This window comes from Cherax quadricarinatus, chromosome 40 (genome assembly GCF_038502225.1).
Source record: "Cherax quadricarinatus isolate ZL_2023a chromosome 40, ASM3850222v1, whole genome shotgun sequence".
NCBI lineage: Eukaryota > Metazoa > Arthropoda > Malacostraca > Decapoda > Parastacidae > Cherax > Cherax quadricarinatus.
In genome coordinates, this window is record NC_091331.1 from 5,955,637 (window position 1) to 5,972,138 (window position 16,502).

At 44.5% G+C, this 16,502-nt stretch overlaps 1 protein-coding gene and 1 long non-coding RNA gene across 5 annotated transcripts in view; both read right to left on the reverse strand.

Moving 5' to 3' along the window:
• Positions 1-1,599: 1,599 nt before the first annotated feature.
• On the reverse strand, positions 1,600-7,639 carry LOC138853795 (uncharacterized). Its single transcript, XR_011392960.1, has 2 exons — positions 7,521-7,639; positions 1,600-2,083 (listed from the first exon to the last, which is right to left on the reverse strand). It is a non-coding gene; the product is annotated as an uncharacterized lncRNA (long non-coding RNA).
• A 3,213-nt stretch (positions 7,640-10,852) lies between these two features.
• LOC128687375 (uncharacterized) overlaps positions 10,853-16,502 on the reverse strand; it is an 82,586-nt gene continuing 76,936 nt past the window's right edge. For 3 of the 4 annotated variants that reach the window (XM_070092660.1, XM_053774818.2, XM_070092659.1), the window contains 3 exons: positions 13,359-13,485; positions 12,907-12,970; positions 10,854-12,598 (listed from right to left, as the gene is read on the reverse strand). In XM_070092660.1, coding sequence (XP_069948761.1) covers positions 11,590-12,598; positions 12,907-12,970; positions 13,359-13,485 — 1,200 coding nt within the window. In that variant the 3' untranslated portion in view covers positions 10,854-11,589. Of the gene's footprint in view, positions 12,599-12,906; positions 12,971-13,358; positions 13,486-16,502 lie in introns of all 4 variants that reach the window. The other variant, XM_070092661.1, reaches the window with a different exon arrangement.

A 16,502-nucleotide genomic window follows, 5' to 3' on the forward strand; every position in this document is an offset into this window, starting at 1 on the left:
GTGCGGACACTGCAATTCAAAAACTGCAACATATTTCCACCTCCTTCAGAGGGCAGGCACTGTACTTCCTACCTCCACTCTTTCTTATAGACAAAATACGCGCTGGAAACAGGATAAAAGGAGGGACTCCAGGAAGACTTCATAGTAGTGCTTTACGGTACCGACCCAACCGCGGGGGCGTTGAGCCCCGAAGCCCTCTCCAGGTATAATCCAGACATGTGCAACAACTTGGTATCCTTATCTGGAGACGTTTCGCCAACCAGTGGCTTTTTCAGTTCAGTACAGAGATGATGAACGAAGAGAATAGAAGATAAAGTAAACACTCCCTCAGCCTAGCAAAGCTATAAGCAGAAGACAGTGGAAGATAAAGCTATTAGATCTCACGGAGATCTGGCAAGGCTGTATGAGCTGAAGATTAAGACGTGTGCAACAGTTGGGTATCTTTATTGATGAAACGTTTCGCTTACACAGTAGGCTTCTTCAGTTATATACAGAGGGAGCAGCAGTAGTAATGAAATAAAGATGTAATCAGTCCATCAACCTTGAAGAAGAGGTATTTGAGGTGGTCAGTCCCTCAGCCTGGAGAAGAGTTCAGCTCCATGATCTGGAACGATATCGTTCCAACAATAATATAGGAGTTGTCAGACAAGTGGTTACTGAAAGTGAACCACAATAAATGTAGAGTGAAGGGAATAACAGAGGGAAGGCAGGACCAGAAATAAAATGTAGCCCGAGAGACGAGAGAGAAATCAACAATTGTGTGTCCCTTCACGGGAAAATAAAATACTAAAAGTGTCTTAGAATTTACCCCTTCTCGGCCTACGTTACTTACTGTCTTTAATGGAAAAAAAAAATTCTCACAGTTAGGCCATCACCAAACTTTCCTCATAAAGATGCTGTAAATTCATATCGTCTGTGGGGGGGAGGGGGAACTATATCAGTTCCGTGAAGATGACTGTTATCTTATCCAGGTTGAGCTTACTGATGCAGGAGTGAGTTTATGGTACGTGTGGACTGCTCAGGGACACCTGTGTGACGCAGTAGAGCCTTGATGACGTGTGGACTCCTCAGGGACACGTGTGTGACGCAGTAGAGCCTTGATGACGTGTGGACTCCTCAGGGACACCTGTGTGACGCAGTAGTGCCTTGATGACGTGTGGAGTTCTCAGGGACACCTGTGTGACGCAGTAGAGCCTTGATGACGTGTGGAGTTTTCAGGGACACCTGTGTGACGCAGTAGAGCCTTGATGACGTGTGGACTCCTCAGGAACACCTATGTGATCCTACTCTTCAGTGTTGTTTGTCTCGTGCACTTGAGTGTAGAACACATTTTAACATTTTGCCCTTGTCATAGGTCTTATCATTTTGTTATGATTTTTATAATTACCGAGGTGCCTGTAGGGGCTTCAAGGAACTTTTAGGGAAGTCTCTTAACATTTAACTGGGGGTTCTTGAGCTATCCTGTGTGGCTAACCCTTCCCAGGTTAAAAATCCCGACATATGTTAATGAGATGAAATTTAAATTCAAGTTAAGACTACAATATACTTACTCACAATACACTTCAACATCAGAATACATTTCTAGGATATAATACTAGGTTTTGTTTCAGTGATTTAATAAATGAAACTCGTGTGAGTCAAAAATATGCTAGACATAATGAATACAATTTGTGCCGACGGATAACAGTGAATGCAGATCTGAAGTATAATATTTTAGCTGAGTATGTTGTCTGGGTATATCAACGTTCCTGCTGGGTACCACGTTCCTGCTGGGTACCACGTTCCTGCTGGGTACCAAGTTTCTGCTGGTTACCACGTCCAGCCACACATTGGTAGATGAGGTATCCATGTCCACATGTCCAAGCTGGAGTCTCGTCCACACGTGGCCAAGATGAATCTACTCTTGTCCTCCCCAGGTGTTCATGGGATGAGTTGTGCATGGTATGAGTGTGGATGAGGCAGCAGCAGCAGTAGCAACAACAGCGGTAGCAGGAGCAGGTCGACTACTTCATGGGACACGGTGCACACTTACACTCAGTGCCACAGCAACACGCAGTTAGTTTGCACTGACACTCAGTTCCACCTGAAGATGACACAAAGTAACACATTACACACCTGTTCGGTCAGCACAGTGATCAAAGCCAACACAACCAACACAACTAACACAGTCAACACAGCCAACAAGTGATGCACGGTGAGCCACTCAACACTCAGCAACACCTCATACAACACTCACACTGTTTGTCTAAAGATATTTCCTCGTGGCCTTGATGCTGCTCAAAGTCTCTTGATACCAAGACTTGGAGGTTCCCTTCCTTTCCCTTCCCTTCCCTTCTGTTCCTTGAATCAAAACTGTTTGCCTCCCATTTCCTAGGAGCTCAATGACCCCCTACGAGCTTAGAGCTTCCCCGTGATTACACTAATAACGTCAACGCCTGAGAGGTATAGCTGACACATGTTACGTCTCATGTTATTGACTAATGAATATTACTGACGTTAGCAACAGAGATAAAGAACCCAGATGAAAGTGACCTGTACCTCTCAACTGGTCACCACATCTCTCTCTCTCTCTCTCTCTCTCTCTCTCTCTCTCTCTTTATACACACACACACACACACACACACACACACACACATATATATATATATATATATATATATATATATATATATATATATATATATATATATATATATATATATATATATATATATATATATATATATATATATATATATATATATATAAATATATAGTATATATATATATAAATATATATATATATATATTCTTCCTCCGTAAACCATGCGTGTTGTAAGAGGCGACTAAACTGCCGGGAGCAAGGATAAGTAACCCCTTATCCTGTGTACATTAGTAAAGTTGAAAAGAGAAATTTTTATTTTTATTTTTGGGCTACCCTGCTTCGGTGGGATACGGCCAGTTTGTGGAAAGAAGAATATATATATATATATATATATATATATATATATATATATATATATATATATATATATATATATACATATATATATATATATATATATATATATATAATATAAGCAGCACGACAACAGAGAGGGAGGAGCATACTTACAGTTACCACCTGAGCATGAGCAGGTCTTCTTGCTGGGACATGAGGTACACTCACACTTGGTGCCACAACAGCAGGTGCCAGAGCCACATTTGCACGAGGCTGTCAACACAACAGTGTGTAAGTAACACGAACACTACAAGCACGCTGCCTTCATGCTGGGCAGGGGCTCTTGATCCAAGGAACTGGAAATGGCCTCTTCTTCCCTGAATTAAATCTAATTGCCTGCCATTCCCCAAGTGCAGTATAACATATCTTCACGTTGATGATGATGATGATAATAATAATAATAATAATAATAATAATAATAATAATAATAATAATAATAATAATAACGATTATAAAATAATAATAATAACGATAATAAAAATAATTATAATAAAAATAACAATACTTCTACTACTACTACTACTAATAATAATAATAATAATCATAATTAGATGTTTTTCACTGCTGTGGGATCCAAGAAAGCCATCCCTGTATCACATATGCCCAACCCTCTCTACTTCGGAAGGAGAGAGCGCTGCATCAGTTTCTAATGCACTTAAATATTTTAAATATTATCTAATTATGATACACCAGCGTTTAAAGTCTGAAATCTATCAGGAGGACGATTCTCCAGGTACTGCACAGAAATCAACTCTTTAATGAAATCGGCAAATATAAGCTAACTCAAACTAAAATCATTGCAAAGCTTTTCTGAGTAAAAAAAAAAAACACACACAATAAAGTTAAAAAAGTTTGAAGCCGATCTAAAGAAGCATTCTCATTTTATCACACAATCCTCAAAACAAATTTCAAGTTTATCAGCTTAGCAAATTAGTAAATCTGCACCTACATAAGCAAGTTTTATTACATGAGAGAAATGCCACGTCAGTTTAGGTATTATATTAACGCAACGAGTGTAATACTGATAATTTGAAATCGATCGGAAGAGACTTTATAAGGTTACCACATTGACAGACTTTGAAAAGGCACAATACCATGACTGGAACAATACATAAATAACCCGCATGTGGGAGGATGGAACTTATGACGACGTTTCGGTCTGACTCGGACTCGTTCATGGTCCAAGTCGGACCGATACGTCGTCGTAAGTTTCAGCCTCCAGTGTGCGGGTTTGTGTATCGCTGGGAAACCAAAGTCAGGAACGTTCGTTGTAAAATTGAGACAGACGAAGGGAGGGAGGGGGAGCTGTTGTACATGTCAATAATACCATGAAACCTTCCGTAATTATTCCTGACCAGCCTTGGAAAATTTCAAGCTGATCGGATAAGGCGTTCTCATGTTACAATGTTAAATATGGAGAAAAAATTCGGGGACACTGTGAGGATAATAATAATGGAGATCAATAAGTGTGCAAGACATGTGCAATAACTAGGTATTTTTGTCTGTAACGTTTCGCTCACACAGTAGCCTTCTTCAGTAGAATAGAGGTGGTAAATATGGAGAGAGTAGCAACAGTAGATGAAGTGATCAGTCCAGCAACCTTGTGGAAATAATGTGAGGTGGTCAGTCCCTCAGCCTGGAGATGTGTTCAGCTTCATAGTCTTGAACTATGTGAAGCTGAAGGTTGAGGGACTGACCCCCTGACACTACTTCCTCAAGGTTGAGGGACTGACCCCCTGACACTACTTCCTCAAGGTTGAGGGACTGACCCCCTGACACTACTTCCTCAAGGTTGAGGGACTGACCCCCTGACACTACTTCCTCAAGGTTGAGGGACTGACCCCCTGACACTACTTCCTCAAGGTTGAGGGACTGACCCCCTGACACTACTTCCTCAAGGTTGAGGGACTGACCCCCTGACACTACTTCCTCAAGGTTGAGGGACTGACCCCCTGACACTACTTCCTCAAGGTTGAGGGACTGACCCCCTGACACTACTTCCTCAAGGATGAGGGACTGACCCCCTGACACTACTTCCTCAAGGTTGAGGGACTGACCCCCTGACACTACTTCCTCAAGGTTGAGGGACTGACCCCCTGACACTACTTCCTCAAGGTTGACCCCCTGACACTACTTCCTCAAGGTTGAGGGACTGACCCCCTGACACTACTTCCTCAAGGTTGAGGGACTGACCCCTGACACTGACTGACTACTTCCTCAAGGTTGAGGGACTGACCCCCTCACTACTTCCTCAAGACACTACTTCCTCAAGGTTGAGGGACTGACCCCCTGACACTACTTCCTCAAGGTTGAGGGACTGACCCCCTGACACTACTTCCTCAAGGTTGAGGGACTGACCCCCTGACACTACTTCCTCAAGGTTGAGGGGCTGACCCCCTGACACTACTTCCTCAAGGTTGAGGGACTGACCCCCTGACACTACTTCCTCAAGGTTGAGGGACTGACCCCCTGACACTACTTCCTCAAGGTTGAGGGGCTGACCCCCTGACACTACTTCCTCAAGGTTGAGGGACTGACCCCCTGACACTACTTCCTCAAGGTTGAGGGGCTGACCCCCTGACACTACTTCCTCAAGTTTGAGGGACTGACCCCCTGACACTACTTCCTCAAGGTTGAGGGACTGACACCCCTGACACTACTTCCTCAAGGTTGAGGGACTGACCCCCTAACACTACTTCCTCAAGGTTGAGGGACTGACACCCCTGACACTACTTCCTCAAGGTTGAGGGGCTGACCCCCTGACACTACTTCCTCAAGGTTGAGGGGCTGACCCCCTGACACTACTTCCTCAAGGTTGAGGGACTGACCCCCTGACACTACTTCCTCAAGGTTGAGGGACTGACCCCCTGACACTACTTCCTCAAGGTTGAGGGGCTGACCCCCTGACACTACTTCCTCAAGGTTGAGGGACTGACCCCCTGACACTACTTCCTCAAGGTTGAGGGACTGACCCCCTGACACTACTTCCTCAAGGTTGAGGGACTGACCCCCTGACACTACTTCCTCAAGGTTGAGGGGCTGAACCCCTGACACTACTTCCTCAAGGTTGAGGGACTGACCCCCTGACACTACTTCCTCAAGGTTGAGGGACTGACCCCCTGACACTACTTCCTCAAGGTTGAGGGACTGACCCCCTGACACTACTTCCTCAAGGTTGAGGGACTGACCCCCTGACACTACTTCCTCAAGGTTCAGGGACTGACCCCCTGACACTACTTCCTCAAGGTTGAGGGACTGACCCCCTGACACTACTTCCTCAAGTTTGAGGGACTGACCCCCTGACACTACTTCCTCAAGGTTGAGGGACTGACCCCCTGACACTACTTCCTCAAGGTTGAGGAACTGACCCCCTGACACTACTTCCTCAAGGTTGAGGGACTGACCCCCTGACACTACTTCCTCAAGGTTGAGGGACTGACCCCCTGACACTACTTCCTCAAGGTTGAGGGACTGACCCCCTGACACTACTTCCTCAAGGTTGAGGAACTGACCCCCTGACACTACTTCCTCAAGGTTGAGGAACTGACCCCCTGACACTACTTCCTCAAGGTTGAGGGACTGACCCCCTGACACTACTTCCTCAAGGTTGAGGGGCTGACCCCCTGACACTACTTCCTCAAGGTTGAGGGACTGACCCCCTGACACTACTTCCTCAAGGTTGAGGGACTGACCCCCTGACACTACTTCCTCAAGGTTGAGGGACTGACCCCCTGACACTACTTCCTCAAGGTTGAGGGACTGACCCCCTGACACTACCTCCTCAAGGTTGAGGGACTGACCCCCTGACACTACTTCCTCAAGGTTGAGGGACTGATCCCTTGACACTACTTCCTCAAGGTTGAGGGACTGACCCCCTGACACTACTTCCTCAAGGTTGAGGGACTGACCCCCTGACACTACTTCCTCAAGGTTGAGGGACTGATCCCTTGACACTACTTCCTCAAGGTTGAGGGACTGACCGCACCATCTTTCCCTCTCTACTATTTCTACCACCATATTTACCACCTCTGTATTTCGACTGATGAAGCCTACTATGTGAGCGAAACGTTTTAGAATAAAAATACCCAATTGTTGCACATGTGTCCGACTTACCCACTTCAGGGATACCTAAAAGAAATGCTTCTTTAGGTAGGTATTAAGCTCGTCGGTAACAGGACACGTGTTTCCTGACGGGGGTCTTAGTCATATGATGACCCGCAGCTGGAGCTTTTGGTCATCTGACCGAGGCCTTCCGCTGGCTTACCCCTCCACCCCTTTAAAAATTATGGTTATGATTACAACTACTTACTATGACGCTTCTTCAGGAATACCTAGCAGGTCTACATCACGGAACGGATGGGATTTGAACCCATGGCAAGTGAGACTAATCTTCACTGCCTTGTAAGGTTTAGTATTCACTCGCCATTGGTTCAAATCTCTGACTTTTTTGTGTAATCCCATATAATCTACACATATGGTGCCATATATAACTTATGTACCCGAATCAACTTACTAAACATTAAGAGTAACATGTACTTACTTCCACATCCACAAGGCATGATGACGGGTGTTGTGAGAGTGACTGAGAGACTCACAGGGAGGCTGTGTGTACGTCCTCTGAGACAGAGAGTACCAACACCTCCCCATATATATATCAGTAGCCCAGGGGTCGTGTGCACACCGGCCGGGTGCAGTATGCGCACCACTGCCCTCGGCACGTGCGCAAACCCACCAACACTCCCACAATAACCGCCGCTGGTCAGTAAATACCCAGATATGTAGTCAGAACTTATTCTCCACCTCTCTGAGTGTCTCCTTGGCGGACCTACATTTTTGGGGCCCTGAAGCTGTTACGGGGGCCCCTTCACAACCAGGTCTGGGTAACACTGTTAACTTCTTCAGATTCTGTCATATATGTTAACACTGATTTAAGTTATTTGTAATTATTTTATATTATATATATTTGCAATGAAATATCTTTAATCTCAACTTTTTTTTTCGTTTACGGCCTAGCTAGGCCTAGCCAGACCTAGCCAGACCTAGCCAGGCCTAGCCAGGCCTAGCCAGACCTAGCCAGACCTAGCCAGACCTAGCCAGACCTAGCCAGACCTAGCCAGACCTAGCCAGACCTAGCCAGACCTAGCCAGACCTACATCATACTTTAATAACTTTTATTTTCACTATTATGTTGTACTAAATTACACTACATTAATATTAGCATTTAAAAAAAAAACTTCTCAAACAATAGACCCAAAATTTGTAAGCAATGTGGATTAAAGTCGCTTCTTGGGTCCCTCCAGGATTAGGGGCCCTGGAGCTTAAGATTCATTAGTTTCATAATAGGTCCACCCCTGCCCAAAGGCCATGATTGGGCCCCACGGGTTAAGCGCCTTTTCTCTGATTTAAAAAAAAATGTATGTTTATAAATCTTGAAACAAAGTACATGGACGATTTTTTTGTTACATTATCGTGTATAATATAAATAATTTGATCATTTTTGAACGCGACGTAGACAGGACGCGGACGTGAAGGTAAAGTTTGGAGGTGCAGGATGTAACTTTGAAGCCTTGAGAAGGATGTAGGATATAGGAGGGTGGGAGGGGAAGGAAGGGGGGTGGAGGGAGGGAAGGTGGGAATGGAGGGACGGAAGGAGGGGGTGGAGAGAGGGAGGGACGTAAGGAAGGGGAGGAAGAGAGGAGGAAAGGAAGGAGACGGGGAAAGAGGGGAGGGAGGAAAAGAAGGAGGGGGGAGGAACCCTGTGTAAAAAAAAAAAAAAAAAAAAAAAAAAAAAAAAAAAAAAAGGAAGGAAGGGGGAGGAAAGGAAGGAGGGGTGGAGGGAGGGGAAGGGGGGGGGTTACAGGAAACTCTTCAATAGCTTACTGGTCACTCGGAATGAAGTCATTCCTAACTTCACACACTGCAACACTCACAACGTAATGCGTGTGAGTGTACATGTTTCACCTACATGTGGTTGCAGGGGTCGAGTTTCAGCTCTTGACCCCGCCTTTTCACTGGTCACTACTAAGTCACTCACCCTGCTCCATGAGCTTTATCATACCTCTTCTTAAAGCTATGTATGGATCCTGCCTCCACCACAGCACTCTCCAGAGTATTCCACTTCCTGACAATTCTATGACTGAAAAAGTACTTCCTAACATTCCTGTGACTCATCTGAGTCTTCAACTTCCAGTTGTGACCCCTTGTTGCTGTGTCACATCTCTGAAACAATCTGACCCTAACTACCTTGTCAATTCCTCTCAGTATTTTGTATGTCGTTATCATGTGTCTCCTATCTCTCCTGTCCTCCAGTGTCTTCATGTCTATTTCCCTTAAAGTTTCCTCGGGACTAGTCTTGTTGCAAACTTTTGTGTGTGTGTCTGTGTGTGTGTCTGTGTCTGTGTATGTATGTATGTATGTATGTATGTATGTATGTACTCACCTAATTGTGGTTGCAGGGGTCGAGACTCAGCTCCTGGCCCCGCCTCTTCACTGAACGCTACTAGGTCCTCTCTCTCCCTGCTCCATGAGCTTTATCATACCTCGTCTTAAAGCTATGTATGGTTCCTCCCTCCACTACCTCACTTGCTAGACTATTCTACTTCCTGACTACTCTATGACTGAAGAAATACTTCCTAACATCCCTTTAACTCATCTGAGTCTTCAATTTCCAAGTGTGATCCCTTGTTTCTGTGTCCCATCTCTGGAACATCCTGCCTCTGTCCACCTTGTCTATTCCACGTAATATTTTGTATGTCGTTATCATGTCTCAACTAACCCTCCTGTCGTCCAGTATGTATGCATGTATGTATGTGTGTATATATGTATGTATGATTGTGTATGCGTGTGAGTGTACATGCGCATAGATTTTCATGAATGTATATTTCTGCAGGTGTATGTTTGCATTTGTCAGCATGTGCGCGTGTAGACGTGGTGAGTGGACGGATGGGTGACCAGTACACACAGTGTTGTCCTTGGAGAGAGAGAGAGAGAGAGAGCGGGACCTTGATAAAACAAGGTCATGCTGACCTTGTTAATGACAAACTGAGTGCACCATCTCTACACTGTGATTCACACATAATAATAACGATAATAATAATAATAATAATAATAATAATAATAATAATAATAATAATAATAATAATAGTAGTAATAATTGCAAGGTAGTTTGTGGAGTGTAACATCAAGTGTGTCTTTATCAACACAACTCCGATACTCTTTTAAGACGAAATTTTATCGTAAATACTGTCTCCTTATCACTGTTCAATCTTACTTGTGTCCTTATCACTATACAATCTTACACGAATCTCTCTTATCACTGTACAGATTTCACGTATCTCCTTATCACTGTACAGTCTTGTCTCCTCATAACTGTACTATCTTACTTGAATCCCTCTATCTTGTTTTCACTCTAAATTAATATAAACTAATTAGTGATCCGAGGAAGTTATCCCGTATTCCACAACGCCAGTCCCCCTTTGCCTCAATTTATGCAATTGGAATAGTGCAGAATGCGTCATAAGTTGATAATGAAGTTAAGTATTAATGTTGAATATTTCATGTGCAGTCAGAAGAGGCAGTCACAAGTCATCATATGGAAACTAATATAATTTTTTAATTAAAAATTGTAAATTAGGACACGTGAGGTCGAAATCTAATTCAGACCTTCCTCAGAGACCAATACTGGACGGGGTGTTCTGGGGTTAAAGGCAAAATAAAATCGATATGTAGGAGGAAGAAAATGTAGGCAGCCTCTTGAAGGTCCTCCTTCGAGGGTACATAATAATAATAATAATAATAATAATAATAATAATAATAATAATAATAATAATAATAATAATAATAATAAATACTGTATATAAAAGTCGAGTGGGAAATAAAAGATTATTTTCGTGAACTGTAATTTATTTTTCAGTCGAGCCATGTGTATGATACAATAACAAGAGCCTACAGCCTCTCCTATATGAGGTGACACAAGTGTCAGATACACATATGAAAGAGACACAGGTGCTCTAACATGCATTTGGCTTCCATGTAAAAAAATGTGAAAAATACTACGGAATGACGAGGCTTACCTAAGAGTCTTTGGTCGGAGTGTGAGCAAAGTTGTTACTTGTCGCCTCAGACTGGCTGCTGTCACCAGTCTCAGACTGGCTGCTGTCACCAGTCTCACACTGGCTGCTGTCACTAATCTCAGACTGGCTGCTGTCACTAGTCTCAGACTGGCTGCTGTCACCAGTCTCACACTGGCTGCTGTCACTAGTCTCAGACAGGCTGCTGTCACCAGTCTCAGACTGGCTGCTGTCACCAGTTTCAGACTGGCTGCTGTCACCAGTCTCAGACTGGCTGCTGTCACCAGTCTCAAGACCAGGTTTCAACCAGAAACACTGTCTTAAGACAGTTGCAGTAGTTTAAAGTTACTTTGGAAAGGTTTGTGTGTCCTGATATGTTAGTGGTGACGGTATGGTAACATCCAATTTGCACTTGTAAATAAACCTACAACACGAACACGTTTAACCATGAAAAAGTATGAAAATGTTCATGAATGAATGTCGCTTCAAAAAAGAAACAATATGTACGCCCCTGATTGTATATAAGACGAGGTCAAAGCGCTATGTGTCCTTTTCTGAGGGAACTTTCTTGCTAACCTTCGTCTTAGTCTTCTTGCCAATGACGATTTTAATCTTCTTTTTCACCTTGCCTTCTGACTGAGTGCTTTCAGACACTTGCTTCTCATTGTCGTCATCTATTTTGAAGCTTTTGTCACCTTCTTCATCTTGTCTTGTCTCACTCTTGTCACTTTGCTTCTCCTCTTTCCTCTTCTCTGTCTCCCTACTTCCTCCAGATGTCTTGATGGATTTCTTCTTCTTCACTTTGCCCTTCAGATTCCTTGCAGCTATCAGTTCTGGGGTTTCTTGAGCGCAGGTGTCGAGGAAGAGAGTGTCGCAGGCAGCGATGTCAGCACAGAGACGTTCCTCGTCCACATCCCCGATGGCAGTGGCGGCAGAGTCTTCAGCAGTCTTGGAGTCACTTCCTCTCCTGCTGTGCCTCCTGGTACTGCCTCTGCGAGGTGCCAAAGAGAGCGACGTCTCCTCTCGAGGTGAGGCACCTGTTGTTGTCACCTTCGGTGTCTGTGGCACCGTCAGCCTTAAAACCACCTCCTCACCTGACACAAGGAGGTCATCACAAGGACCCATGTCCAGCTGAGTGGGCTGAGATGAGTAGCGGTGGTAATTGAAGTTACTATTGTGCAGTGAATCCAGATAGTCTATGGCGTCTCCATTAGGTTTCCTGACCCACAAGAAGTTGTCATTGTCGTAGCCATTACAAGAGCTCCTTGTGTCGTAGTACTGCAGGTACTTATCCTTGGCTCGGTCATCCTGAAGATACTGCATCGTTTTCTCCTCTTTATCCCTTCTCTTGGTTTTGGTTTGATCAGTGTTCTTGTCCCTGCGTGTGAAGGGCGTCCGGTGTAGGTGGGCAGTGCCTCGGTGGATGACGTGGGCGGTGCGGACGGAGGTGTACATCGTGGGTGACTGGCGAGCGGCTCTGACCGGGCGGCGAGGGTCGTGTAGGCGAGTCTTAGCAACCACAGGTTCCAGCGCCTCCAGCCTCCTGATGCTGAAGAAAGTACACGTTAGTTGAAACAGGTAGCAAACTTTACTCCAGGTAGCACACTAGGATGTACCTCAATTAACGAGAAAAAGTAATTCAAATTTAAAAATGATTAATAAGTAACAACTTGGAAAGGGAAGACAACTTGGGATTTGAAATTTCGCCATACTGCTGAATTCTTAATAGCAGCAGCAGCGATGAATAACCCACAATAATTCCTGTTTTCTATGAATACAAGAATAATAACAGCAGCATCAAAAGACAGAAGAGGAGGCAGAAGTGTTTATGGCAGCAGAAGCAGCAGTAATATTTACCTGGGAGCAGGCAGAAAGAGGCGCGAGGGTGGGTCAGCGTCCCAAAAATTGCTCACACTTCCTTCTGCAAACACACAATGCCACAATTAATTCTACATGAAGACTAATAAGTGACATGACCACTATTATTTATTAAAGAGATATAAATGACTGAATACCAACTGTAGATACGGCAGGTTAAGTGAAAAAAATTAGTTTTATCCTAAAAGAGTCATTACCACATACATCTAGTCGCACAATATCTTTCAGCCAACGGTTATTTTACTTACTATTTAACACCCTCTAGTAAGGTCTGTAACAAGCAACCAAATTTCTGGTCATGATACTTAGGAACACTGGAATGAATATTTTGATTGGACAACGTTTGACTTGCCAAATCTGTTTGCGTGCAGAATAAGTACTGGTAACCAAGCCAGACCTAGAGCTGTAGCTTCAAGAACTGCTGTACTTACCCTCTGTGTCGCTGATGGCCAGCCTGGAGGACATCAGCTCACCCATGCGCTCCATGTAGCTCTTGGTTGCTCCCTCCAGGTAGACACCAGGATCGTGATCTCTGAAACCTTCTGCATCGTAGCTATCCTGTGAGACAACACTGTCAGCTCTCTCTCTCTCTCTCTCTCTCTCTCTCTCTCTCTCTCTCTCTCTCTCTCTCTCTCTCTCTCTCTCTATCTATCTATCTCTCTCTCTTTCTCTCTCTCTCGTCCCTTCACTGTGAGTAATTTTAGAGCAAAATCTAAACTGAGGGGACAACACATTCGTATACGTCATCAAAGAATGCAGAAAAAAATCCAACTGGACCTACTTGCTAGAAAAGTCTAGCTATGATAATTGGTACATAATACCGACAAGTATATGCGTTACAAATATGCTACGTTAGGATACTTTAATGAGGAGTCGTTTCGCCCACCAGGGGCCTTAAAGAGCCTCCTGGTGGGCGAAAAGTTTCATTATCTGGGCATCCAAAACGTTGCATTTTGAAAGTGTAAAGGAACCCTTATTAAGTTTGTACTGAGCAGTTTTTCCTGTGGCTTTAAACACAGTTGATCATCTCCACTCTTGTTACGTTTACGTATCCAGTCTGTTGAGGGAAAACAAAACATGTGTTGATAGATAACCTGGATGAGAGGACACACACACATCTAGGAGTAACGACAGTCCGAAACGTGTCCAATAAAGATGTCCTGAGCGTATAATCCTTGAGTCCTTTCATTCTACTGATTATTATTATTATTATAATCAAAAAGAAGCGCTAAGCCACAAGGACTATACAGCGCTGCAGGGCAGGAAGGAAGCGAGGGCATCAGGTGGCAAAAGGGAGATGGATGAGCAACAGGTTACGGATAACAGCGGGGCAGTGGATGGTAAAAGGGTAAAGGGCAGCAAGAGACTGAACCAGAAAGGGCTGAGGGGAGTGCGAAAAGTATCATCAGAGTTTGTGGAGTAAATCAGTCGTTGTCAAGAAGTCAATGAGAGAGTCAGGATTAAAGGAGGGTCCATCAGCAAGAAGGGAAGGTAAAGAGAGAGTAGGAGAACGAAGACGACGTTGGAGGTAAATTCTGCGTGCTCGTTGATAGAGAGGGCAGTCTAACAGAATGTGGCTAATCGATACTGGAACTTGACACTGCTCACAGAGAGGAACAGGGTGCCTCTCCATGAGATACCCATGAGTAAGACGAGTGTGGCCAATGCGAAGGCGGGAGAGAGTGGTCTCCCAACCTCGGCACTGATGACAAGAAGACGGCCAGTAACCTATGCTCGGTTTAATAGAATGAAGTTTGTTACCGAGCAGAGTTGACCAACGTTGTTGCCAACGGGTGCGAAGGTGGGTAGCTATTGCAGCAAAATAGTCCAGAAATGGAACACCTCGATAGGAAATTGGTAGGTCATATACTGCTGACCGCGCAGCAGTGTCTGCCTGTTCATTGCCCTGTACGTCGACATGACCAGGGACCCAACAAAAAACAATATCTTTATGTTTGGTAGAGATACGGCGTAGCCAAAGTTGGATACGGAGAACTAGGGGATGAGATGTATCAAATTTTCGTATAGCCTGTAGAGCACTAAGGGAGTCTGAGACTACTACAAATGATGACACAGGCATAGATGCGATACGAATAAGTGCTGCAAGAATGGCATACAGTTCAGCAGTAAAAATGCTAGCTGAAGATAGTAAATGCCCTCGTACGACGCTGTCCGGAAACACTGCTGCGAATCCGACGCCGTCTGAAGACTTAGAGCCATCTGTGTACACAGCGGTGGCATGAGAATGAGAGTGGAAGTGATCAAGAAAAAGAGAGCGGGAAGCCACCGTAGGCAGTTGAGCTTTCGAGCAAGGGAGTGAGAAAGAACAGACCCGAACAGCTGGAACTTCCCAGGGGGGTAGGGAAAAGTGAGATGCTACATGAACATATAAAGGTGGTAACTGAAGGGAAGACAAGAGTGAAAGTAGGCGAAGAGAAAAGGGACGGAGCAAACAGGGGCGGCGAACGAATAAAGAATGTCTACTAATATCGGTGACCATTCTATAAATGGAAGGATTGTGTAGATCGTGAGAGCGTACATAGTAACGAAGGCAATGGGCATCACGGCGATCAGACAAGGATGGAACATTTGCTTCTGTATAGAGGCTCTCAACAGGGGAAGAGCGAAAAGCACCAAGGCACAAACGTAAGCCTTGGTGATGGATAGAGTTAAGGCTAGAGAGAGTAGCAGGAGAGGCCGCGGAATAAATCTGGTCACCATAATCGAGTTTCGATAAAACGAGGGCTGAATGTAGGCGAAGCAGAGTTCGACGATCAGCTCCCCAGGAAAGATGAGCAAGGGTTTTAAGAAGGTTTAGCCGGCTGTGACAAGTTGCCTTCAGAGAGGTAATGTGAGGTTTCCAGGTTAACCGACGGTCAAAGAGAAGGCCTAGAAACCTGACTGTATCACGTTCGGGGATAGGGGAGCCATAGAGATACAAAGGATGATCGGAGATAACAGAGCGTCTAGTGAAAGTAATTTGGTGAGTTTTGGTACTTGAAAATTTAAACCCATGTGTGGTGGCCCAAGTGGAAACACGGTCGACCGCATGCTGGAGAGAAACTGCAATAAGGTGACAGTCAGCGCCTGCACAAGCAATAGCGAAGTCATCAACATAGAGTGATGACCAAATATTGGGTGGAAGAACAGAGGCCAAATCATTTATAGCAAGGAGAAAAAGTGTTGTGCTTAGAACACATCCCTGAGGGACACCTTCAGCTTGGACGAAGTCCGGGGAAAGAACATTATTGACTCGAACACGGAAATGTCTGTCAGTTAAAAAGTTCTTAAGGAAGGATGGTAGATTGCCTCGGAGGCCTAAGGAATGGGCCTGGGCCAAAATATTATACCTCCAAGTTGTGTCATATGCCTTCTCAAGGTCAAAAAATATGGCAATAACTGAGTGATTATTCGCAAAGGCATTACGAACATACGTATCCAAGCGTAGTAAGGGGTCTATGGTAGAACGACCCTTACGAAAGCCATATTGACTAGCGGAGAGACTGTTGTGAGTCTCTAAATACCACATTAAACGTCGATTTACGAGGCGTTCCATCACTTTGCAAACTGCACTT